The sequence below is a fragment of the Platalea leucorodia genome (genome assembly GCF_965183815.1).
Source record: "Platalea leucorodia genome assembly, chromosome: 4".
Taxonomy (NCBI): Eukaryota; Metazoa; Chordata; class Aves; order Pelecaniformes; family Threskiornithidae; genus Platalea; species Platalea leucorodia.
Genome location: NC_138826.1, coordinates 64338715 through 64366572, shown reverse-complemented (window position 1 = coordinate 64366572; position 27858 = coordinate 64338715). Strand labels below are relative to the sequence as shown.

The following is a 27858-nucleotide window of genomic DNA, read 5'->3' as shown; positions in this document are numbered from 1 at the left end:
TTTTTGATTTTTTTTATTTGGGAAAAGTGCTTCTTACAAAAGGCAGCTGCAAAACAATACATTATAGACCTCAGAACAATTTCTCATTCCATTTAAAAGTGAAAGGAGAGGCAGTCTAGGGGACAAGAGCAGCAGGAGAACAGATCACGGGGCATCCACGAGTCAATAAAAAACAGCAATAATGTAATGCAAGGTTAAAATTCCTGTGCTGGGGGCTTTGGTGGCAAAGTAATTTCTCAATGCAAATTACAGCCAGAAACTGCATGACTGCCTTTGTAAGCAGTAACTCACATAAACTGAACAGCTTTACCAGGCAACCTGCCCAACTCAGATGCCGAGAGGCACGCGTACCTTGAGCCAGCTGAGAGGCACAGCGATTTCCTAGTGAAGCTCATGGCTTAAGTGGTTACACCAAGTTCTAAAACTTGCAGAGCAATAAAGCTAGAGGGGCCTCTCTGGTGTTCCTCCGACCCCACCTTGGCTAACCGGATTTCTGCTCCTGGACAACCCTAATCATACACATGAAAGAGAGCTGGTGTATTAGGGAGTGCTTTCTATTAAGTTAAGCGATAGTTGCTATCACTGCCACAGACTGGGCTGAGACCACTAAACCAGTTTCATGTCCAATTGGAGGCTAGACTTCATGCACCAAGAGGGGATGAAAGATGGTTTTGTTATTTTTAACTTACACAGAGTCTCCCCATCCTTGAGGTCCAACTCTACATTTATCTGTATATACACATAGAGAGTTCTCCTTTCACAAAGACATTTTCCTTTCATGCTAAACACAGTAAAAACCCAGAACGTTCACACCTGGTTCTGGTTACACAGTAGTAATAGTAATGTGCAAGTAAACAAGAGACCAAAATCACAAATGAAGACGTGTACATGAGGGGGCTGAAACAGAGCTGATGCCATAAAAAGAGTATTTGTATCCGGCCTGAAGTCAGAAATATTGGCAGAAAGACAGAAAGAAGGCCATCAGCCAATTTACATCCCCACTGCATGGCCACTGCTCATTTTTGTATCTGGGCTCTTCAAAATGAGTGTGGAAGTCCTGTAAACACTTTAACCCTGGAACTGGGTGAACTCTGTTGGGTACACAGATGAAGCAACAAACCTAAGCTAACTGTTTGACAGTTAAATTCATTTTTACAAAAACTAACATTTTAAAGATTTATTTCTTGTTATTTGTTTAAACAGAGGAAAGCCAACACTCCTGGGGTGGGAGGGGATGGGAAGAGACAGACCCTGGGTAAAAGTTATTACAACAGCACCTGGAATTGATCGGCCTGCCTAGGAGAAACACAGGCACTGCCACAACACCACAGGTAATAGCTACTGCCTGAAGCCAAGACGACAGTCCACACTCCACTGACAGGTGCTATAGATCCAAATCATAATAGTCTTCCAGCTCATCATGAAACAAGTCCCACTCGTCCTCGGAATCCGTTAGCTCATCGTCACCTCCTGCTGCCAACAGCATAAGCAACATCTCACCAAGCTCAAAGGTCACCACCTCGTCCTCGTCGGTCTCGAACGGATCACCGTTCTCCCGCTCCTCGATGAACTCCCAGAACCGATTCCTCCTCTGGGCCTGCAAGTGGAACACAAGTATTTCCCCAGGTGACTAAGCAGTACAAGGTAGGAGCCTTCCCAGAAGCTGACAAGGTTCAGCCCCCGGCGTGCTTTCTGACAGGCAAGAAACCATGTTTCTCTTTCAGGGAGATACTGACCTCCAGTAGAATTTACCCTTACACACCCCTATTAATGCTGCCCAACATTTCTACCGCAGTATGCTGGTGTACTAGGAAAGTTTTTAAAATTCACTCTTTCCATCTTGGCCTCCAGCATTCACAAGCTTTAGACCACCGCCTCCTTCAAATTCACCATTACAGAGGTCTATCAGAAGTAAAAAAGAGAGTCAACATTTCCCTGTCCTCTTCTCAAGGCAGCTGATTTAACGCACACCCCTCTTGTGCTCCCTCTGAACAGAAAGGACAAAAAAACCCAGCGGCACTGACCCGGTATCTACTTGATGTTCCCACTTTGGGTCTCTGCGGCTCCTCTCGGCGGCCATCAGGATATGCATGTTTGTAAAAACAGTTCCCTCCAAACGGACAGCTCCCACGGCCTTCGTCAAAATACCTGCATGGCTTGTTGCTGGAAAGGAAAATATCGCAACCCTTACTCACAGCAGACCCCAACCAGACTTCAGAATTGCATTTACCTGTAGTCCAAAAGGATCTCAGGTACCATTTGGAGCTGAAGGTATTTTGTCAGTATAACACCTACGCGCAGAAATGACGTTATTACACAATGTGTGGGGGTCGATGCATGCATAGGGACACTGGTGGCTCGCAGTGCACAAGCTCGTACTACCTTATGGCTACACCACCAGTGTTTTGCATATAGAAGGGAAAGACTGAAGTCAAAGAACACAGGTATAGCTTTGCAACTGTGCAGTTGCATGCATCTGTGGGCAGACAGGCAAGGACGCACTTCACATGTGGTGGTGGAAAGGAGGTGTGAGAGGGCTTTACATCAACACCCTTCTTCTCCAGGTGTGCCTTTATCTCTGCTGTCTCAACTTGACAAAAGGCTGCAGTGCTCATACCTCATTGCCTCCTTGTATTTCTGAATGAGTTTCTGCTTCTCTTCTTTCTCCTCCACCCAGTACTCACTTGGAATGACAAAGTTAGATGTGATCCGACATTCTGGGCAGGACCTGGGGAATGAACAGACTGCGCTGCAAAATTCCACATTACAGGGCGCTCTCTCCCCTACATAACAAGTCATGGAATATATCCATCTTTAAAGATGTATTGTACCCGCACACTTGCTGTATGGGCTTTTCAGTCTAGATTCTCTCTTAAACATGAAGATAACCTAAACTCTCTTCTTCAAGAACTCAACAGCAATGGCAGCTGGTCAGCTTGTCTCAGAAAAGCTTGAAAAAACACTTCACACAGACTCCTTTTTCTTTAGAATTAAATAAATTTATTTTGGTTTGATTTCTGTATTTGATTGGAACTTTGTTTTTTGTTTTTTTGTTTTTTTTTTTTTGTTTTTTTTTTTTTTTTTTTTTTTAGAACAGCCTTTAAATGGAGAAATGTTTTGTCAACTGATTAATGAACCAGGGCAGTAATGAATTAAGCAGCATACATTCTGAACTGGTTAATCTGTTTTCAGATTCCTGGCTGGGTGTCCAAGATGCAAACAGTAACCACTGGACAACATGCTACAAAATAAATGAAAGTTATTTTCTACCATTAAGCGAGTTTTGCAGACTTAATCCATATTAACCAAATCAGAGTGTAAATGTTATCCCTAACAATTATTTCACTTCCAAACTAAAAGTTAGTATGCATTAAATGCAGTCTCTGTGCACTCTGCATCTGGAAGTCTATTGCAAGTTGTCACATGTTACTAAGTTCTTCCACAGTAACAAAGCACAATCGAAATGGGAAAGTGCCTCACTTTATAATCTTGCTCTCAAATTGCTTAGCACTCCTCCACTTGCGGATGCATTTGAGACAGTAAGTGTGGCTGCAGTTGGAGAGGATCCCAAAGCGGCGCTCACTAGGATTAGCTTTCTCATACACCACCTCCATGCATATCCCGCACACCATGTCTTTACTACGCTGGACGGCAAATGAAAGCTCCATGTCCTTCTCGTGAGCTTCAATGCAAGACTGAAAAGGAGAGACAAAGAAAACGACTACAGAGACAACTGGTCACCTGGTGAACTCTAAGCAGGTTTTTAAGCTCAGTTTTACTCTGCTGTTTTGCATAATGAATGGAGTATGATTAAGCTGAAAAATGTCTATCCTAAAAAATTTGCTCAGATAGCGGGGAACAATCAATTCAAAGTTCAAGCTCTTTCCTTCAGACATTGCTTTTAAACATGAGAAAGGCAATCTATAAGACCATCCAGTTTTACTAGGCAAAGAACAAAGCTTTAGTATCTTTAAGCAGACTGCTTTCCCAGCACAGATAAGGAAACCCAGCTGCTTTCAAATATGGCCCTGACAGGAAACAGTCCAGTTTACAACAGGAATTTCATTCACTGCCTGACCTGCGTGCATCTCCAAATGAAAGGGAATTAGTTACAAGTGATTGCGGGCAGCTAGGAAGCAATAACTGACAGCTGTTTAACACCAGACAGTTGTTTGCTTACCTTTATGTGCTGGGATCTCTGCGCAGCATCAATTGGATGCAAGACCTGCAGTCCACACATATCACACACATCCCCATGGATATACACGCAGTTTTCTCCATAACGACATTCTCCTACTGCAGCGTAGGGGCACAGCTCCTTCTTTATCTCCACATCTACTTGCTGCTTTTCGTATTCTTCCTCAATCACCATTTCCTGCAAGGGTGCTTCAGCGCAGGAAGAAGCAGCTGGCAATAAAATTAAGGACAGTAAGCAATACATTCAGATTTAGAGCACTGGGAGTGAAAACACATTGTTTTAATGCAAAGCAATCTCTGGGTAACTCTGCTCAAGTTATCCAAAGAGAATAATAAAAACAACCAAGGTTCATTTCAGTCCAAGTTTCACACACTCTCAACCTGAACTAACAGTTATTTTCCCACTCAAGAAAGCACAACCAATTTCTTCATCCTTCAACCCAGACAAGACTAAAGCTATCAAAGTTTCAGCAGTCAGATTTGGATCCATTTACAGGCTATCTGCACTAGAAAAACCTTGCTTGTCCTCATCGGCTTAAGTACATTTTTATACAAACTCTGGTTCAGCAACAATTAAATAAGGTTACAAATCTCTCACTGCTTTGAGAATCAATTCCACATTGGCTAAAGTTAACAGGTTCCGCCCCCCACCCCCCCGAAATTACACAGCTGAAGCAATAAAGGTGTATCCAGCGTAACAAAACACTACTATGGAAACACCACACCAGCAGTTCCTTATGCGCATGTTAGCATAGTGTTGTTCAGCCTGAACAACAGACTTTCGCTTCTAGACTCCCATGCATCTGTATGAACAATACAAAAGCTGTGTCCACACCTCTCACCAAACTCACTCTATTCTAGGTATTTGCCAAAAACCCTATCCTAAACAGACACCTGGTCTATCAGTCAGACATGTAAACCTAGCTTTAAGAAACAAATTCAGGGCATTTTCATTGCATTCTAAGCTAGCCATCAGCTTTGCAAAATCCTGACTAAGTAAATTCCCTTACCTAATTCTAAATTGAACCAAAATCTGTATAATTTCTCTTCCCCATTTAGACAGCTTCTGCTTAACACTTCTCCCTGTACCTCTTGAACATATGCTCGTCTGTGTCACAAACCAAATAGCCTTTTGAGATCATTACATAAGTAGGAGGATAAATTAAGTTACAAGACAAAAGCAGTCAGTTTGAAACTAAAGATATAATAAATGCAGGAGAACAACAAAGCATTACTATATTCAGAACAAACACCAGGAAGAACAGCAACTGGACATCATTTACATAACCAGTAGCTGTTACAAGAGTAAAAAGTCATCTATATTATAAGAAAGTATAACTTTTATAAGCTGCTCGAGCACTGGATTTAGAGAATTAAGCAAAGACTATCAAAGGCAGACTTGGATCAGTAAAAGTAAAGGACAGACTCCTCAAAAAGAATCAGAGGCTGCACGCTCACACAGTTTTCATCCCCATGGAGCAAAGCGATACAGTCAGCACATATCAGCCTGTCAGCTTTTGAACATATAGAGAAAAAGAAGGTCCCTGAGAGCTCACAGCTTTGGGGGATAAGCCAATATTGAAGATTAGTGTAGGAAAATATTAGCTCTCAAAATAAGTTCAAGTCTGCTTCTTGAACAACCTCTGACTCGCTCACACTCATCTTGGATCAGTCTGTTTGCTAGAAATGTACATTTCAAAAGCAAGTGAGTGACAGAATAACAAGTCAACTGTCGACTTGCTCCTTTTTCAGTATGAGATTCCCAATTAAAAAAAAAAAAAAACAACAAAACTTCATTACCTCTTCTTCCCCATGAGTTCTAGCGAACTGGCACCAAAAAAAGTAACAAGTAACCATATACTAGGCTCTACCTACTGTTCGGAGTAGCTGAACATAATATGAAAATTCGTACTTACTAACTGAAATTCCCCTGCCCCGTTTGAAATACATTGTCTCCACTTCCAAAAGTAGTAACCAAAAAAAAAAAATTCACAACTACCAGCCAGTTTATATTCCTTCAACTGTCATTTTTGCCCATTTTTTTTTTTTTTCCTAGTTAATGTTGTTACAGGTTTTTTTACCTAGTTGATTCACATGACTTCGGACATCTTGTTTGACCCTTACTGAGGAAGGAGAGTTCAGTACATCATAGTATGGATGGGCAGAAGCCTACTAGACAGACAAATGCAGCTGAGTTTCAAAGGAATCAAGTAATACAGTACTTCTTTTAATGGGGCTAGCACGATGATCTTTGCTTAAGGCAATCCTATCTCCCTGGAAAATGTATACTTTAAAAAAGGAGGCACATTTGAAGCTTCTCTTAACAGAAAAATTTTCCAGAGTCACCTGTACTCCTCTCAAGAATACCTTTGTCAAAACTTTATTAAGTAAGGGGTTTTTTCATTTAAAAAAAAAAAACACACAAAAAAAACCAAACAAAAAAACCCCAAAACCCACACACCACTTATTACCTGAGGTTCTTTGAGAATAAAGGCTTTGAAGTCTTACCCCTCCAGAGACCGACTTAGAAACCCATTTATTTACTATGCTGGTCCATAGGAGAGAGCACAGCTTCACATTTTGGCACAAAAGTAAGTGTAGAGTTGTTACTTAAACAAACCACCAACAACTACTTAAGTCAACAAGCACAGTACACAGTACAGCTACCAAATTCCAGCCCAGTCCACAATACCATCCTTGCACAAAAAAGTACAACCAGTACTTAATGACCAGACATCTGGACAACACGATACAGATCTATGAATGTCAGTCTGTGATAATGGCTCTGGGTACTTCTGCAGTATGAGAGGGTAGGAGAGGGAAAAACATGCTAAAAGTGACATTAGTTTTCCTGTCCCAGTCTTCTGTGCTGTCCCAGCACTCCCCCTCACTGAGAGCTGTATTTCTAAGAAATAAAAATTAAATTAGTATTTCCACTTCTGAGTATCTCAGCTTCCATAACCTGAAGCCCTGTGTGCATATCTCCTGTATCTACTGCACCACATCTGCTACAGTTTTGCTTCCTCTTTAAAAGCAAAATTAGAGCAACTCACAAGACTCCATTGACTCAGTAGTTCTGAATCCAACATCCCTCATAGAGTACCATTTACTCTGCACTATTCTCTCCGCTGTTTTCAAAACCACTACTCTCCAGTAGGTGGACCCAATCCGTATCTTCTCACTGCCCATTTCACAGTCAACACTGTTAAATTCATACTAGTGAAAAAACTAGTTCATTACCTTCAATTCACACACCACCTGCTTTCACTCTAGGACACACTTTGTAGCATCAAGTACATTCATCTTGTAGCAGCAGGAAACAGCCACCCAATTCAGAGCGTCTCTTATATTTCTGCCTTTCTACTCTCCCTCAGTTATTCCCGAACATCTAGCAGCAGTAGCAGCAGAACAAATATGGAAATGTGGTGCATCTGTACATCAAACAAGTGATTATCTGAAGAATCATCGCTATTGTCTGTGCTAGGTCATCTTCAAGATATCAGGTTTTGTCTCAAATCAGAGAATCATTTGCACTAGCAGAACATCTTGTCTCATAGTAAAAGATGAGCTTTATAGCCCAAGCAACACATAGTTAAACCGCCACCTCTCAATGTTCAGCATTTGTAAGACAATTTAAAACACAGAGGCTTCCAGTTAATCTTGAGAAATAGACTCCATTTTAAAGTTTCCAGGTACCTGTACATTTCTCCAGGCATTTGACAAGAATAATTTGTAAGGCTTTAAAGTATACACTGTGGGACACGCTGCACACATCCTCCTGATCGCTACAGCAAGGTTCATTTTTATAGCTTAATAAAGACAGTGGCTTCAGAAAAGTGAAGTTTTTAAAATGCAGCTTTTAAGAAGTCACCATGGGAATTAGCATCATGTAGCACTATTCAGAACAGAAACAGCTGAGTATGTTTGTACATCAAAATACATCAAATTTCAAAGGACACAGAGAATCTGGAACAAGATTCAGAGATGAGAATGTTATTTTACTTATGCTGGGGCACCCACGAGTTTCCATGAAAAATAAGCCTGACCCCCTAAAAAACGAACCGCTTCAGTAAAACTAAGTGAGTTAAAGGTACATATAAATGCTCTTATGCTCCAGGAATTTAGGAGAAAGCACCAGCTCTCCTATAAGGAGTAGGTGTATTTAAAAGATCTCTGGCTGTTCAAACTAGCAGTAAATTGATTCCAGTGGAGGGTCACCCAGCCATTAAGGGGACTGAAGCACAGGAAAAGAGACTGAGGAAACTGGACTTGTTCAGCTTAAGAAGTGATCTTATTGCTATCTTCAACTACCTAATGGAAAGGTATAGAAAAAAAAAACCACCATAGCCAGACTCTTCTCAGATGTGCACAGGACAAGAGACAGAAGGCAAGCTGAGGCAGGGAAAAATATCATTACATACTAGGAAAGAGTTTTTCCTTGTGAAAGATGTCAAACACTGTGATGGTTGCCCAGAGGTTATGGTGTTTTGAACATCTCCGAGGATAGAGATTCAACTAAACAAAGCCCCTGGCAACCTGCTGTAGCTGATCCTGCTTTGAGCAGGAAATGAACTAGATAAAATCTGGAGGTCCCTTCCAATCTAAATGTTTCTATTTTGATTAAAAGGTTAAAAAAAGGGAACCTTTGTCTCGATGAACACAGAAGCTCTATCTTTTATGACAGTAAGGTGACATATTACAAGGTAGAAGACAATTTTTCATTCCTTTGAACTATACCCAAGTCACAGATAAATCAAACAATCTCATAATCAAACTTCTCAACAGTGCTAGCAAAATGCTAATGTTGCTCAACCGTTCCCTTCCTCTTCACTCTTCCTCAAATCAGAGTAGACTCCAGCAGCACCCTGTAACACTGAGAAGGTAATTCCTCTTTTCAGATTCGAGAATCCGAGTAGTGCTGCGGAGACAAAGAAGTATGATGTGTATGACAACTTCAAACTCTTCTGGACACAAGGTGTCCGTTTTGGATTCAAACAGTTATTTGAGTACTCATGGCCATAAGCCTTCAGTTTTAGAGAGCCAAATATCAGAAATTATGCTAAAGTAAACACATTCAGCCTACTTTTCACTTAAAGTTTAAGTCTTTGTGCAATCTTTCTGCAGGAAAAGCAGACCTAGTCCCATATGATGAGCTTTTTCAATCTCAACATCAGCTGTCACAGTAGCTGTCAGTAGGAAGTGAAGTCTCAGAAAGGTAGCCAGAATAAATGTTTTTTCAGCCTCTGGTCTGAATTGCCACGGGATTCATGAAAGTAAGCATTAGGCTTCAATTCTTTCTACAGGAATCTGTACCTCCACTGGAAAACTTTTTGAAGATTGGAAAAAAAAAAAACCAACAAAAAAAACCAAAAGAAAAAAGCAAACCAAACCCACACCCAACAAACAAACAAACCCCCCCAAAAAACCAAAGGCAGCAGGTTATCTTTCCAGAGTGATATTAACTGCATCCCCAGTATTTTCTTCTCCCATCACATATGCAAACTAAACTTCAAAGAAGGAGATTCACCAAGTCATTCAGAGCCGTAACAAGAGCAAGCCAGTTATGCAGAGACTGTCTTTAAGTATACCTGGTTTCAGAACATCAGGACAGCGGTAGTAACTGATATGGAACGGTCCAACTATTCACATCAGAAAATTCAAGCATAACTTAAGCACAGATCACTTGAAGTGATTAATAAATATGAATAGCTGTCTTTACCAAAACCAAAAGCATTAAAATAAATGCACTACATGTAAGTTGTTGACCCATGACACAAATTTACTGTTATCCCACGATCAGCTTACCACGTCCACAGTATGGCTGCCCAGGGACAAACTCTACAGCATTCACCCAGTCTTCAGCACCTACTCCTGCAGCTGCCAGATCTGTATTTTCATCTTCTATCTCAGCAATAATTTCTTCAACTGTTTCAGGGAGTGATGCGAAGTCTGAGGATACCGAGGGATAAATTTTTGCATCTGGATTCACATCAGTCACTTCTTCCTGTTTCAGTGGCTTGGTATGTTCATATCTAAAAAGTTAAAACACATCATGTCAACTCTTCACAAAAGAAAATACCTCCATAAAACAGCTCAAGGGATTGCAAATAAACTGATTAAGAGGTAAACACGCTATTCTGAAGAAGGACCTAGAAACTGCTCGGAAGAGAAAGCCACTGATGACTCTTTATACAGATGTGCTTCCACTTGTGTCACCTGTCAGCACTGCTTAAGGAAACAGAAGGTACTGCATGATTTTGGAGGGAATGCATGCCTGCACAATTCTTACTTAACTTACATAGAATAAACTTCAATTATGTCCAAAAATGGTCACGCACCTATTATGCATGTGCAGTGTTACTGAATGAAATAAATTAGGTCATTCGGCTTTAAAAAGAGAAGACTAAGGGCAGATACTGGTGTCCTCAACTACTTCGTGGGAAGCCACAGGAAAGATGCAGCCAGAGTCTTCTCAAAGGTGCAGCAACAGGATGAGAGACAGTAGAAGTAAGTCCAAAATGGGAAGTTACAATTAGATAGCAGGAAAAAAAATTCACTGTGAGAGCAGTCAGACATTGGAATGGGTGCCCAGAGAGGCTGCACAATCTTCATCCTTGCAGATAATCAAAACTTGACTGGACAATGCCTTGGGCAACCTGACCTAAGCTGGCTCTGCCTTCAGCATGGCTCCAGAGATTCCTACCAACATTAAATGATTCCTTTTTCTGTATCTGAGCATCTTGGCTCATTCGATTTTACATTTAAATTTTAGCAGTTATTTCTAATGCCTCTTTCAACTTACTGTGGAAAATGATGCTCAGAATACTTCTATCCCTACCACCCACAAACAACAGGAAAGCGCCATTTCCCTCAAAAATCTGTCTTCCAGCAACCAGTAGACTACCTGGGAAAATAAGTTACAGGCATACCTTTGAAGTCTTAGATATTTGCTGACTAATTTCAAGGACAAAGGGAGGGAATTTTTGGAGATCACACAAAACTTTTAAGCAACTGTGATTCATTTACTTTGTGTCAGATTGAAAACAAACTGTCACAGTTCTTGCATATTAAAGAGATGCTCCCAACCAAATGTCAGCTTTGAAATCCTCAGGAAGCTATGAAGCACAAATTTAAAAGTCAAGCATTCCGACCTCTACACCAGTGGTCTCCAAAGTGGTATGCATGCACCCTAAAGGGGTGCGCAAGACAATCCACTGGGGTACAGGAAGAAAATACTAGAACCTCTTGTCATTTTTTTTTTCCTACAAAATTAAGAAATTACATTTTACTAATATTTAACATACAGATTGACAGCAGCGTCCTCACTCAGTCCATATGTCAGAGGGTCCCATGTATGGTATGTGCGAGGTGTCCTGAAGGAGGAGCAGGTGTTCCACCACGCAGCAGGATTGACAGCAGCACCCTCACTTGTTCATTCATTTTCAGCATATTTCAACACATTGCAGTTTGTTTGTGCCAAATTAAATGGATTGACAGAATATATTATCTTGTTTTACCTAAACTAACTCTGACAAAATGAACAAGTGGCTTAAAAAGATTACTGCAAATAAACCATGGACTGAAGACAATATTGATAATGTGAGCAGAAGCAAACAAGAAAATGTCAGAACTAACACTTCTACTCCTACTACAAACTCTTCATTACAAGGTAAAGACAATGCCAACCTAATCAGATCTGACAAGAACTTGGAGAGGAATAAATAAGTTGAGATTACCAAGACGACTATTTGAAATACAGATTACATCCACCATTATTAACGATGCCCTCAGTGTATATTGTGCCTTGATATATTAGCTAATGATAGTAAAAAGCCATCACAATTAGCAAGACATTTAAAATCTAAACAGCCTGAACATGAAGACAAACCTCTACAATTTTTTCAGAGACGTTTCAAGTCGTGCCCTACTCCATCCAGTACTTTACAAAACTTCACAATAAATATTAAGAAGCCTCAAAAGAGGCTTCTTATGTAACAGTGAAAGACAAAAAGCCACATACCATTGGACCACTTGTTCTTCCTGCTGTGGTAAGAATGACTTAAATAACACATGGAAAACAATATGGTGACAAAGTAAAACACATTCCTTTGTCAGCAGATACTGTTGGGACCGCATAGAAAACACTGCTGAAGATGTGAAGAAACAAGTATTAGAACAAGTTTTGCAGTGTGAGAATTTTGCTGTACAGTTGGATAAAAGTATGGGTGTTTCTAAGATGTCTCAGCTTACGATATTTTCTAGATTCTGTTCCAATAACAAAATACACAAAGAACTACTTTTTGTGACCCACTAAAGAAAAGATGTACTAGAAGAGGTATATTTTCAACAAATGACTTCCTTAATAAAGACAAAAAGATGTACTGGAGGAGATTTATTCTTAACAGTAAATGACTTCTTTAACAAAAACAATGTTTTATGGAAAAACTGTGCAAGTGTAATTACTGATGGATCCACTGCTTTCACTAGAACAACAAAAAAAAAGGATTCCAGGGTAAGACTACAGAGAGAGCACCACACCAGAAATTCATTCACTGCACAGTTCATAGGCAAGATATTGTAGCAAAGATGGAGCCAGAAGTGCACGAAGTGCTACAGAGGGTCATCAATATGGTTAATTTTATAAAAACAAGACCTTTAAATAGTCAAATATTTACAACACTTGGTTATGAGATAGAGAGCAACCATGAAAATCTTCTGTACCAAACAGAAGTTTGCTGGTTATCTCGTGGTAAAGCACTTAAAAAGTTGTCAAAGAGGAGTTACACATTTTTCTTTCACAAGACAAGTGTTCCAAATTTGCTGACCTCTTCCATGATGACAAGTCGCTACCAGTAGCATGCTACCTAGCAGATATTTTCCAAAAAAATAAACACACTTAATCTGTCCCTTCAGGGTAAAAGTGACATTTTAGGAACAAGTAATTGTATTTTTTCAAAGAAGCTTGTGGTATGGAGACAACATTTTGAAAACGACTGTTCCGAAACATTTCCACTATTATGCAATTTTGTTGCCAAAAACGATGCGTGTCAACTATAAAAAAACCTCTCTTATCTTGTACACTTAGAGAATTCTGTTTCCTGTTTTTTTTAACATGTTTAAACATCTTCCAAACAAAGATTTTCAGTGGGTTTTGGACCCATTTGTCAAAAATACAAAAATGCAACACCTTCCAATTAGTCTGCAAGAACAGCTGATTGACATCAGGGAAGATGGAAATTTACTAACTGAATTTTAACAAAAATCTTTGCATAACTGGTAGATAGGATTGAAAAATAATTACCACTCATTAGTAAGTGCAGTCAGCAATACACTTCTTCCATTTGGATCTACATAGCTTTGTGAAAGATCTTTTTCAGCTATGACAGCCATTAAAACTAAGTACTGAAATAAACCCAACTTAGAACAAGACCTTCAAATCACTGTATTACAAAATGTTAAACTAAAGTTTTAAAAAATAATGAAGCATATTCAGTCAACATTACTGTCAGTAAGAAAAATATTATTACTAAGACTTTTAGTGAGAGCAAAAATGGTTTTGGACTGTTAATAAAATATTCGTAAAATATTGATTATTTCATCTTTATTACATCATTTTTAAAATTCTTATTTTTGTGTATGCTTTATAAGGTACATAATATATTAGTAAAGTTGTAGATATATATAATCTATAAATAAATATATATCTACTGGGGGGTGCTCAAAAATTTTTTCACTGATGGGGTGTGTGATCAAAAGTTTGGAGATCACTAATCTACATGACCAGGAAAGCAACATTGGCAGATAGAAGGCTACTTTTGTTACCTTTCTTATACATAGTAACCATATATGAAACATGAAAGTAAAACTAACTATGAACTACCATATGAAGTCATGATGCAAATATTTAATCATGGGTTAGAGCTGCAACAAGATACAATGTTAAAACTTCTGAGAAATTTTAATAAAGTGAACTTAAGATGATGCAAACACCCCTAAGCCTTGAAAAGCTTGCTACACTAGGAAAGCATCCATTTCCTTTCTTCACACTTTTTTTTTTTTTTTTAATAATTTCAGGGGTATAGGTTAAGTCATACCATGTTTTCATAATGTAGGGCCATTTTGTACAGGCAACATTTTAGAACCTACATGACTACACCCCAGTTACCTTTCCAAAATGGCAGTCCAAGTGTCAGAGTAGCAACTCCTGAAGAGACACACACAATCAAGGAAAAAACCAAAAATTCTTACCTGTTTAGGCTTTTATAATCACTTACAAATGTAACTCAGTTCCATCAGTTCAGCTACTAGTCTCAGATTTCAATCATCTGTTCATGTTACTAATAAATAAACAAAAAAACCCCCACACCCTGACAACTAGCACTATTATGAAAACCAGTTCTCTTCTAGCCTTGCCTTTGCTTATTTATTTGCATAGCAAATATTTGCATAGTATTTAGCAAGAGAAGGCAGTTTGTGAAAAGAAGCTATTTTTATAAATTTCTGAAGTTGCAATGAAAGAGGAAGACACTTTTAAGATTTATTGCCTTTCTGTGAGCTCTCTACTCAGGGACTCAGAGTGAAGTTACTCCCCTACAGCATGGTCACTGGCATTTCTTTACCTGCAACGATCTCCATAAGCACAGCATCCTCGCTGATAATACCTGCACACCATGGCAGACTGACTAGTGGAGAGGTCATGGGAGTAGCGACAGTTGTCTCCTTCCTTGCAAACTCCATGCATGAAATATCTGCAAGACAGAAGATTACTGTGAATTAAGGAGAAGCACTGAAGCTGTAAACAAAGTATTTGGATGATGAGTTATTCTACAAATCAACATATGCTGAATTAAGAACACCGCTAACAACTCATGGGACCACGTCCCACTATAAACATACAAATAAGAACATCTGAGAAAAGATGAAGCCTTAGCTATTCCAGTGAACTGCACTGCACATTTAGGGACTTACTCTTACAAAAGCCTGAAAAAAAACTGCAAAGCAAACCTTATCCTGTGCTATGACACAGAGAGGAAAGAGTCTTGGACAAAGTAGATGGGGACAAAGTTTTACTTGCAGCTCCTGTGTTCTGACACCAACAAAAAACCTTAGAGAAGCCCACCACTGAATCCAAGAATCAAAATCAGCCACACCCGAAATAAGTTTCCTGAGGGCTTAAATCTATTTTGAATTTGGAACTAATTCAATCAGAAGTAATTTCCTCTCCAAGAATGCAAAACATGTTTGTGATTGATAATTATATCTGACAAAACATACACATTAGGTTTTGCCATAGAAGCCAAATAATCAGTTAGAAGCACCCTGCTTCAATACTGTGCTGCCTGTCTTGAAAGAATTGTAGTTTCAAAGCTTTTGAGGACAGTTTACTGAATTTTAGCATGTCAAGTAATGCAAGTTTAATTGAGCGTTCTCAAATTCAGCTATTCAAAAAAAACTGAACAGTCATTTTCAATTTGTTTTAAATTTTAACCAAGAAGACACAAGCTTCTTTAAATTCAAGGCACTGTAACTATTCAGACTCAATATGTTCACATCAGTACCACAACTGATCATACAAGTTTACGTACACCTTTCCCAATTCACGCAGTATTGGCCAAGAAAAAAAAGGAAAAAAACAAACCCAAAAAACCCAAACCTATGTAAGAACCGAATCCATCAACATGTTTACCAACACTTCAGTTTAGAAAGAGAAGCATTGGCCCCCAGATACCAAGTAAGTTGCAAACTCTTAATTCATTGGAAATATCAAGACCTGGTAAACAAGAGAATTTGTTAGGGTTTAGGTCTCATACAAAACACCACTTGAGGGAAAGATTGAGAAGCAGATTATACCCTTCTAAGCCCATCTTGCTGCTGAAAGGGACAGTCCTGCCCTCCTCCTGTTGCACACTTCTACTGCTTTGCATTGGTATTACCACACCTAGGCAGCCAGCAGAACCAGGTCCTCCAGCCAGCTGAGTGCGCAGCCACGGAGCAGTACAGCCAGCACAAGAGACAGAAGGATCATCTTTCAGCAGCCCAAACTAAGATTAGGATAGTTCTTCACAAAACAGCACATTCAAGTCGATATTCCTAAACTTAGGAAGTGTCAAGTTGTTGAATTGCATGAACTTCTGCATAGGTACTTAGTCTGCTATACTTTTAAGAAGTCAGATAAATCAAAGTGAACAATTCACCAAATGACGTAAGCAGAGCTACATTTGTAATCCAGTACCAGGGATCTATTAAAACCTGAGGAGAATCTTAAGAGGGCTGATAACCCTCCATGTGCAAAACCAGTGGTGTATTCACAGTACTAAGAACAAAAAAAAAAAAAATCTGAAGTTGTTTTATAAACCACCAGCTGACACTTGCCATCAGACTGCAATTCACACTCAAAACAATCACCTGTCTGTACACTGTAGTCACATAGTAACCAGAGAAGAAATGTGGTCCTACATAAAAATAAGTGGTGTAAAACCAAGATGAGGCTCTGCAGGATATTCTCCCCAGAAAGATGAGTACCCTAGTCAGGTTTGCCAGGTGGCTGCACAAACACCTATGCCAGCACACACCAGGAATAGGGTGTTGCAAAAACAAAAAAACCCCCATGCTCCATAACCAGCACTCTCCACTGGTGGTGGTGGTGGGGGGGGGGGGGGGGAGAAGAAAAACCCACCAAAAATCCCACCACCCACACACATCCCAATACAACACCACAGCCCACCCACAAAAAAAAAAAAAAAAAAAAAAAAAAAAAACCCTCAAAGCAAAAAAAAACCAACAACCCATGAACTCATGGAACCAGAACATAACTGGAATTTCTGGCTTGCTTTTAAGAAGGAGTCACACCAATAGGGTAAAAAATAATTCAAGTTGTTAAACGTTTGTTCTTTAACAACTGTTATCTCCACCCTTTGCCGATTTCCACACAGCATTGCTTCCCCCATGTGTTGGGGCATGCAATTTCATAGCCACCTGCTGACTCAGATCAGGAAATGGCTTCAGATATAACCTGAAATTCCTTTTGCTGCCCCCATGGTTATTTTTAAGCTAGATCAGATCACTGCTCAGCCTCTCTGCACAGCCACACTGTTACTTAAGCCAACAAAGTGTTGGGACACCACTACGGCTGAAATAAGTGATGAAGAGAAAAGCACCAGCCCAAAGTGAGGACTTGTTAGAAAGTACTTGGTCAACATCACATCCTAAATACATAAGCCTCAAAATTAGGCTCTCCCACTGCTTGTTAGACAGAGGAAATGGAGCTCCAAGTCCCGTTCCTTCTTTCCCAGCTTATGTTAGAAAACCCTCTGCAAATACAGATTCTGTATAATTCATTACATCAAGATGGTAAGCTATAAAGGGAAAAAACCAAACCTGAAACACTCACAAGCTCAATTTAATTCACACGTCACTTTTAAAGGCCTGCAATCCTACGCAGCAAGCTCAGCATCATTTGAACAAGGCGGCTGGGGTGGGAGGAGAGAGAAAAAAAAAAATCCATTTCTCTAGGGATTACACCAACTTCCTCCCCCCCTCCCCCAAGAGGCAAGATTTTTTTACTTTAAGGTCACAAAGAATTTAACATCTTACATATGAAATGGTGGTGTTCAGCTAAAATATGCTTTGGTCACATCAAAAAATAAACAGAGTGCATTATTATTTGGTGAAAGGTAACAGAACTTCTGTTGCAGAGCATCTTTACACACACGGGGTATTCAATATGACTGTAACTTTAGACAACAGCAATACCAGCCTCTTGTTACTCCTTACAGGAAAAAAGGATCCTTAAAACTGAGAAATACATGAGTTACCTGCCTCAGTGACACATAAAAGGATATCTGAAACTTGCATTCTGTCAAGTAGCCAGAGAATACATATAATTTCATCTGAAAAACTAGATCACGACAAGTATATAACTGGATTTTCTCTGAGTGTCTATGCTGCCATCATCCAAAAAGCACTTACTCTGGCAGCAGTGCTCTCTGTCTTTCCTATTCAGAGATACCAGTTGGTGAGACTGCACGGGGAACCAGACCAGAGAACGCACCAGGGTCCAAACCCAGATCATCTCCCAGTTCAGTTCATTGCATGACTGTACAAAACATGAGTGATACCAACACATGGAACAACCACCCACAAATAATAATTGCCTGCACTGGCGTTTTATCACTGCAAAACGTTTCAACTCCTGTCTAGTTATGGATGCCTTTATCAAAATGCACACCCTGATTTTCATGGGGTACTTAAAAAAAGGCCATAGAAAACAGGCTTTGCATATCCAAAAGTCTCAAGTTGTAGACAAGATCCGGTAGGCATTTTTGGAAATGTATAGAGAAAACACTTGTCCAAGGCCACAAAGCTGATCATGCCTCCAACTCCCTGGAACTCCAACCGCTGTAGAGGTCACATGTTACACGTGCTACAATTAATTTACTAGAATACTTAAAATTTTCAAGTTTATCCAGGTTCCAACAACCTTGATTTCCATGATGCTTTAAAGTATAATGATCTACTGAAGATTTTGTTTTCCAATGCTAGAATATTACTTCTATTACTTGCCATAAGCTGGAGAAAAAGAATTTTCAGTGCTTTTGTGTCAAAAAGACAATGTGGCGTTAAACATGTGTAACTGCAGTCTAAAATCCTGAGCACATACCAGCTTCTTTCAGATGCTTCATTCTATATATTAAGTCTTTGCCCTGTAATCCTATTAGTGAAATCAATAGCTTGCAATAGGTTTGCTTATTCAGGTATGGTTTGTTCCTTACTTCAGGTCCACTTAATTCTGCTTTCAGGTAATCCCGTTTTGTTTATTAAACTACTGGTTTCGCTGAATCGGAATGTCACACCCAGCAACAGACCTCCTTCAGAAATTGAGACATTGCCATGACTGGCAGACACGGAACCTCGGGATAATAGCCAACTGCATTCATTGGCTTCTTCAGGTGCCATACAGAGACTAAGAATTCCCAGGGAAGAAGGTAGCCGGGAAGAGGCCAAGCACGCTGTTCTAGCACAGCACGTGGGCGTTCAGCCACGTGAGCGGCTGATGAAATTCTACATGAGTTAGTAAGGAAAAAGATAAAAAAGTAGGCCTTAATAGCATTCATCTCCTTGTGCCTTCTTCTCCATAACCTCCTTCAGCAAGAAGCTAGTGAGGGATCGAGAACAGAACAGCTAAGAAAGGGGCAATAGAAGCAGGCTGTTAAGAGGTTTGCACTCCACATCTTATCGCTAGTGTTGCACTGAATTAAGGAGGCATACTTTACTGATTCAGTCATACATTTACATGATGTAAATACATACTTTACTGATTCAGAGTCTTCACATTAAAAGACAGATAAATACCTGATCTAGGTTTTCAGAAAGAACAGCAAAGATACAAACATGCAGACAAGTCTCAAAATACACCAGTTAGTTGCTAAGGGTTTTATTTATGTTCAGTTACTAAGCAAACAAGCGAAATGTAATCTAATTCTGTCAATTTGATGAACTTAACTATTATTGCATGACATCTGGAAAACACAAATATCTGGTGCTAACAGTGTCTAGTCTTTGGAAAAAAAATAAAATGTTGGCTATACCACCGCTCAATACAACCACATATCCATCTGAAACTGGAAGGACAGAGAAGCTTGGTAAGGACCACCATTCTTTTCTTCTTTCAAACATATCAATAACAACAGGATCAGAATATTAAAGCAGTTACGAATTACAGTTTTACTCCCCCGTGGTTTATTCCGGATTAAAAAATTATTACACACCACAAAAGCCTTGAAAACTGCTAAACCATAGAAGCAATGCTAGAAAATTATTTTTCATCATCTCTTAAAGAACATGATGAATTCCTACATTTCACCCTGAGACTTCTAAACTTTAGCTGCAAGAAAAGCAGAAGGGTAACATCTGCAAAACTTGATGTCTAGGAGAAAGCAGTCCTTCATCTTAACTCATTGTGCTTCTCGCTCTAAGATATCAATCATCCATCCCAAGGATATCACACTGGCATAATAATACTCATTAGCCAACCAATTTATGGTATGAGGTATTGAAAGGAGCAGCAAGAACTCATTCTACCAATTCTAAAACTTCCAGTTCTGATGAAACAGCAGCATTGCTTCACCAACCACGAAGTACAAAGTACTTATACTGAAGACTACTATCTCCCAGAAGTTTTTCAGGCAGCATTTACTGTCACCCATATGATGATTCAAGTAAATAAAGCCTATAAATAAATAGAATTGTGCAGTGCTACTCAAAACAGAAACTGCTCTACTATACTAAAAAGCTGCATTTTGAAATTCAACCCCTTCATCTCACAGTTAAATCCTCAAGCTCTTTTACAAAGGTAAAGCAAGGTTTTATAGTAAGAAATGCATGTTCTTGAATATGAATACATCCTATTGAAACCAAACTTCGAAAAACAAAATTCTTATCACACATTCCCAGAAGCTCAAGTCAAAATTGTTCATTTCACTTTAAAGTCTGAAGAAAGCGAGTCTGCCTACAACTTGAATGGCCCACTAAAAATAAACAAGTGAATAAGCAGGCAAGCAATAGGGTAACTGGGAGGATTAGTCAAAAAGAACAAAGAATAGGGAGGATCGTTAGGTCCAAAGCTGAGACCTCATTTTTGTTTAAGCTCGCATTAAAGCACATTAACTGTTACAAAAGAGTAGCTTTAATTTCCCACTAGTCCTGAGTGCTTGTGAATAAATATATTCATTAGACAGACTCACTGCATGACATTGATGAACTTGACTGCTTCTGTACTACAGCAGTCACTGTCTTCAATAAATTGATTGATTGCGGCTGTTACCTGAGAAAAATATATGTATATATCTCTCTCTCACCACTCCATTTCACCTAATTGAGCCTTTCGATCTTCAGAAATAATGAGGCAATCTATATAGAGGGAGCACTAACCTATACCCTTGCAGCTCACTTAAAAGCTGAGCTAAGCATTATTCCCGGGCATTTCCTCATCGCTGGCCTACGTTTTACTGCCATGCATAAAATATTAACCCGGTTATTCATAGGCAAAACTCTTTGTATGCTGAAGTACTCAGAGAGCGCTGAGAAACTGTGCTTCACAAATGGACAGGTTAACACTGCATTAAGCAAAATAAACAGCGATCAACAGTGAACAGGAGTACTTTAAATATTGCAGGGCATACTTAACAGCACAAAAGAGAGACACAGCAAGCAAGCTCCCTGTGAAAGCCAAGCCACGGTTCTTAATACTGCTATTTGAATCTGCAATTGGCACAAACGGTAAAATATGCATAAAAGATATAGATCTCACATCAAGATCTAGAGCCTCTTCCTTTCTGCCCACGGGATGTTCCTTTTTGCTTCCAAGTGACTTGGAATGTATTTGCCCAGAAACGTGTTCAGGTTAAACGTAATTTACAATTTTATTTAAATAAAAAATAAAAAAAATAATAATAAAATAAAACAATCAGGAGATGTTCCTTGATGGTCATCTTGGATTACCACCTGCTTTCTTACAAACCAATATATTTCTATATTCACAAAGACTTGTTTATATTTCTTTCAGCCTGCAAAAAGGCCTGCAGTGTAAGTTTAAAAATAGTCCACCTGGCAAGCTTTACAACATGCAGTATGATTTGCATAGTCCCATATAAAAGATTTCTCAGAAATACAGTTTAAAGGAGAACACAAATTGAACATGACGCAGCACACAGAATCTTAACCTAACAGAAGCAGCAGCACTCCTTACATTTTGCAGTCTACCATGACTTATTGCCAAACTCTGGTTTAATACATAATTCTTGCCGTATCAATCACGAATTCATTTCCATTTTAAAATTTTTATTCAAACGGACAAGAACTTAAACTACTTTGTATTTCCTGCTTTATCGCACTTTCTGGAACGCGGTTACGGGACTCCCGTTCTACAGTCTCCTTCACACCGGTCACTGCGGGCATATTGTCACACAATGAATAGTGGCCCGCGGCACCTCGCAAGGAGCCAGCAAGGCTTCCAACCCCCCCGGCACGGCGAGGGGACGGTAGCCACACGCCATTTGCACAGCGGAGCCGCAGGGAACACCCTCCCACGAGGCAGGGGCGGATGAAAGGCCACAGCCCGCACCGCACCGCCCCCGCCCGCGGGTCCGGCTCCGGCAGGCCCGGGGCCCGCTCGACGCCAGCCGGTACTTCCGGCGATGGCCCCCCGCCGCCGCCGCCGCACTACATCCCCCACAAGCCCCGCCGCCGCGGCCGGTTTCCGCCCGGAGCCGCCGCAGGGCGCGGCGCGGCCCGTCCAGCTGCGCAGTTTGCCGCAGGCCCCCCCCCGCCCCGGGGCGCCGAGCGGGGCGGGGAGGGGGGGGAGGGGGGGGGGCGCTGCGGCCGCGCGTACGTGACCGGGGGGGGAGGGGAGCGGCGCTGAGGGAAACGGCCGCGGGGCTGGGGGGAGGGGCGGCGGCGGCCGCCCTTCCCCCCCAGCTGCGGACAGCGCGTACCTGCAAGCGACCTGCTTGGTCCAGCCGCCTCCTCCCGGCCCCGCGGCGGGCGGCGGCACGGCTGCGAAGTCGAAGGCCGCGGCCGTCGCTCCCGCGGCCGCCGCGGCGGATGTTCCCAGAGCCGCGGCCGCCGCGGCGCCCGCCGTTGTTCCCAGAGCCACCGCCTCCGCCATTACTGTTTATCCCAGACAGCGGCAGCACCGGAACTTCCGGGAGCACATCCTTCCGGCCGGGCGGACGGGGCGCAGCCGGGGGCGGTGGGGCGGAGCGGGGCGTAGCGGGGCGGGGGCCGGGCGGCAACGGGCAGCGGGGCGGCTGAGGCGGGCACCAGCTCCGCCCCTCCCTCGCGGGGGGCGGACACCGCCCCCCCGCCGATCGGCGGCTCCGATTGGTGGAGGGGAACGTGCGGGTAGGGGCGGAGGGGGGGGCGCCGGGCGTTAAGCGCCGCGCGGCACTGCCGTTGTCCCCGCGCGGCCTCGGTAGTTTAACGGTGTGTTTGACCCTTCGGTGGCGGCCCAGGGAAGGCCGCCTCGGCCGCGCCTCTGGAGACCGGGCCCAGGCGTAGCCCGGCTGCTGGGGCCTCAGAGGCCGCCTCGCCCCAGCCAGCCGTGAGGAGCGGCAGCGCTCGCCTGAGGGGGTGGGGCCTGCAGAGACGCCCGGCTGCCGGCCTGGGCTGCGCCGGTTGGGCTGGCGCAGTCAGCGGCGGGAAACGGGCCTTGCCCTGGAGGGAAGAACACGTAACGGCAACGTGGCGCCGGCGGCGGGGGGGCGGGGGCGAAAACCAAGCCGGTGGCGCCTCAAAAGCCCAGGCCTAAAATTGGCCCTAAGCCACCGGAGAGCTCAGTGCTGCTAATTTGGGGTGAGACACATCACGTCCTTCTGCTGTAATAAATAGTGGTTGTAAAACTACTGTTGGTCTGATCTGCAGCGTGTCCTTGTCTTCCTGCTGCCGGGAGTCTTGAGCCAAGTACTAGTCACGGCCCGAGAAGGCAGAGTGACAAGCAGGGATGCAGGGGAAAGGTGAAGAGAGAAGTCTGCCAGTGCAATGTTATTGATATTTTGCACATCTATTTGAAAATACATTTAAAAAATCAAACATCTAAGCCATCGGTCACTTCAGAAAATACTGAAATTAAGCCTTTGTTCTAAAAGTAGACAGTAGGATGTCATCCCCCGGTGGCAGGACTTTAGGAAGTGCACTGGAGAGGTCAGAAGAGGTAAATCTTTTTTCAGGTTGCCTTGAAACAATGACTTAGGTTCCCTCAAATGACCTGAGGAATGAGGTAAGGAGAATGCACTTACTGGCATCTTCTGGACTATGCAGAGCCATGACCTGGGCAAACAGAACTCTAAAAGGCAGTGAAACATACGTACAGATTGTAACCAACTTCAAGGTAAAGGTACGCATCAGAAAAAAACATTGTCAAAAGCTGAACTTCACAGGATTCGGACAGAGGCCGGGGCACAGAGGCGTGTAGTTCTTGGGAGTGAACGTGGTCGGTTGTGTAAGACCCACCTTCACCCAAGACGAGGAGCTGGCTTCGGGTGAAGACCTTGGCCCAGGTTCTGTGCGCAGCATTGGTAGCTGGGAGCAGCAGCTGACTCCCTCCTGAGATCAGCAGCACAGCGATCAACGCCAGATAGCTCGTAAATTCGGTTCCACAGATCACTGTTACGAGAACGCCAACTGGGCCACGAGAATCAGGAAGACCTTTTTTATAAAAGTTCATATTAATAAGAAGAAACTTATTTTCCACACCTGGTTCCATCTCAGAGCATTTTCCATACTATGTTCAACACTGAAACGTAAGTTCAAAAACCGCAGCAGGTTTGTACGTTCAGTCTTACATTCTGTTAGAAACAGATGGAGAAAAAAATACTTCGTATTAGGAGAAAAATAAATTAATCGAATACTTTATCGCCAAGCCATTAAGATAATCTGAACAGTTGTTTTGGAAGCGTTAGAACGATCGCGAAAACCTGCTGATAAAAGCGCAAGGATGTGCGCCTGTAAAGGCGGGTTAAATCACCGAAGAGCGACTTGGTCAGGCCTTTGTGTGGGTTAGGTTGTTGCCTCACGTAGCAGCCCTGGCACCGCAGCCACTTCCAGGCACCGCAGTTCACACAAAGGCAAAATAAACAAATGGTTGAACAAGCGTGTTCCCTGTGATTCTGCACGCCCCCAGTACGTCTCTGCGATGCTGCCGGCCTAGAAGCAAGCGTCAACAGAGAGGCAGCGATACGCACACGCCAGCTCGCAGAACTGCTGCGGGTTAATTGACTCTTACGAATCGGGAACACAGGGAAAGGAAAAACCTGTCCCAAGGCAGACCTGCCAGCGTGACAAAATTAATGTGGAGCTTCTCGTTTCCCTAATGCCTTTGGTAGTGACGCCCCTGAGAGAGAAACGCTTTCAGAGGAGATGGTAACCTGGGTAGGAATCACTCACAGCTGAAAATGCAAGGGTGGCCCCAGGGCCCAGCTCCCAGCAGGCAGCAGGAATTTGCCATGGCAATTCCTTTGTTCCCAGCCGCTCCCATTTTACCCAGCAACCTGTTTAATATTAACCTCTACTTCTGAGGCCCAGAGGGGGAAGTACCAGCAGCAAGCTCTCTGGGTCACGGCAGGCGGGCAGGACTGGAAAGTCGGCTAACGCCGCAGCAAGCAGGGGAGCGAGTTATCCGCAGCCCCCACGGTTTCCTACAAAAACTGTCTCCAGCAGTTCTCTGGGGCTTTCTCTTCTCCCAGTCACCTACACACTGCTGTCCTGCCACCCTAGCCCCTATACCGTCATCAGCCATACAGCCCATTTCAGAAACATGCCGGGAACAGCGTCGCCAGCCTGTCTCTGAGGGGCTAGCCGGTATCAAACTGGCCCGTTCTCTTCCTGGTTTAGCAAGCCTCAGTAGCTTTTCTAGTAGAGCAAAAGATGGGGTTAGCCCTTGAAAATTGCTCAAATAAGATCTTATTTTCATTGCAATAAAGCCATAAGACAAATCCAAAAACTGGGATGTGCACAAGACCGTAGGAGTGCCCTCGGAGAGCTGCTTGAGCGGCCCTGTTTTGTCTCACAGACCTACAGGTTCATATCGGAAAGCTGAGCTAGAAATCCAGCACGCTGGTCTTCCACTTGGCTTGAGGAGAAAAATGGCAAATCAAGCAACACACTCTTAGCCCTGACTTATCTGATAGGGCAGACTGAACTGGGTGCCCACTGCATAAGATCATCTTGAGATGATCTTGATCTTTAGAGTTGGAAACAGTGACCAGCTTGATTACTGAATCATCTTGTCCTGTAGCATGTCAAAAATGTGATAGCCCAGATAGGGTCTTATAGTACTGCAGTCTTTCCAAATAGATCTAACTGAAAGTAAAATGATGTCATTATAATTTGTGTATATTTTTCAAAAATATGATTTTGCCTACACATTTTCTTTTCAATACATCCAGCTACCCATCCCCCCAGAAAGAAGATACCATTCACAAAATCTTCAGCATCAACTTGTGGTGTCTGAGGATGCAATCTATCATTCCTGCAATTAAATTCCCTGCAGACCGCATAGCAGAAGTCAGAGGTGGATTGTCTTTGTAACTTAGCAAGCCTTGTTTGAAGTTTCCTTGAATGTGTTCAGTTGAAAAGATTGAAAGGATGTAGAAAATAAGGCAACGTTCATTACTGCTGAGTTATAACAAAAGTTGCAGGAAGCTTCTTTTGAAAGGGACAAGTGTAAAGTGCAAATACTGCTTTAACAACCTATGTTTTACAATTTCCTCATTAATGGATTGCAGTAAAATCAGTTCCCTGACACTGATTGCTTTAGCAATTACTTTAGCTAGTTTTATGTTATGCATGGAAGCTGCATAGAATCATGTCTGTCTTTTATCCTGTAAATCAGTTCCTTCATGGGCAGCCATTTAACTCGGATACTTTCTGCAGAACATAAAATCGAAATATGCATAATATCAGTGCATTAGATCTCAAAGTATCATGGCTTTTTTATGAGGGGACAAAGATTTATTAATTTAAAAGTCCTCGTTCAAGCCACCCTAGAACTGCTAGCATAGACTGTCTTTACAGCTGGAGACTACGATAGTTTTTCTCTGTGAACCCGGCTTGCATTCTTGGTGTAGCCAAGTGTCTGCATCATATGGAATATCGCCACAACTGTATTTAGACCTACAGCTTTCCTTGCTGGGGAGGCCAAGAACCGGATAGAGCTTTTGCCCTGAGAAGAGCGAGCTCAACAGCTGCATTTGGCAAAGTTGTGGGGGAGGCATGAATGCAATTCCTCTGCTTTTTAGGAATAAGTACAAAGGGGCCCAACCTGCAGAGGCATTGTTTCAGTGAGCAGTGGATTCACTGATTTTTTAAAAAAAATCTAACAGCCAAGGAATCTGAAAAATGAGAAAAGTCTTTTAAAGAGTGAGGGGAAAATCTGGCACCGTGTGAACAAAAATAATCACGGAAGCTTTTTCCTCGCCCCGTCGTGACATGGCCCCCTGCGCCCCAGGCAGCGAGCAGTTGCAGAGCTCAGCTGCGCCTGTGGTTAATAATAAATAGTGTCCCTCAGCCAGGAGCGCCGGCCTGTGCACCCCCATGCTGCCGCCAGCCCCCCGCCCCCCCCGCCTTCTCCCAGGGCTGCCCCAGCACCGCTCCAGTACCCACCCAGCCTCCCTACGTGAGACGGGCGCCCAGAGGTAAGAGACACGCCAGGCCATTGCTCCATGAGGTCGGACACGTCGGATCGATCATGAGGGGCGGCGAGCAGGGACGGTTTGGAGGAGGGACAAAAGCCGGTCTGTGCTAAAGCTGCCTGAAACTTGCACTAGGAACCTGCAAAGTTTCGTTACAAGGCGAAAGGTCGGATGGGTCTCGCTGCAAAACTTGCCAACCTTCAAAAATCTTTCAGCCAGCTCAGGCTGAGTGTTGGCTGAGTTTCCAGTGAACATCAGCTAAATCGTGTTGGGTTTCAGGTGGTGACCAGCTGGTTTTTATCCACTGGCCAGCACAGCTTGGGCACTCCGGGCTGTTGTGCTTCAGAGTTTGGGGGGGTTGTTAAAATTCAGAGCTCAACTCGAGCAGCTCAACTGATCCTTGGCGTAACCTTGTTGCCTTAATGAATTTATTCCAAAGCTGACTTTGCCCCGGAGAGCGAGGGGTGTGTACACA

At 42.4% G+C, this 27858-nt stretch overlaps 1 protein-coding gene across 2 annotated transcripts; it reads right to left on the bottom strand.

Moving 5' to 3' along the window:
• Positions 1 to 13: 13 nt before the first annotated feature.
• Positions 14 to 22880, bottom strand: MKRN1 (makorin ring finger protein 1). Of its 2 annotated transcripts, none has more exons than XM_082310131.1 (8): positions 22689 to 22880; positions 14817 to 14945; positions 10003 to 10229; positions 4181 to 4407; positions 3481 to 3695; positions 2618 to 2728; positions 2025 to 2163; positions 14 to 1597 (listed from the first exon to the last, which is right to left on the bottom strand). In XM_082310131.1, exons 1-8 carry the CDS (start codon positions 22859 to 22861, stop codon positions 1385 to 1387), a joined length of 1434 nt encoding a protein of 477 aa, XP_082166257.1. In that variant the 5' UTR covers positions 22862 to 22880; the 3' UTR covers positions 14 to 1384. The 2 variants fall into 2 exon arrangements, with proteins under 2 accessions (XP_082166257.1, XP_082166258.1); XM_082310132.1 differs by lacking the exon at positions 14 to 1597 and adding an exon at positions 1604 to 1902.
• Positions 22881 to 27858: the final 4978 nt, after the last annotated feature.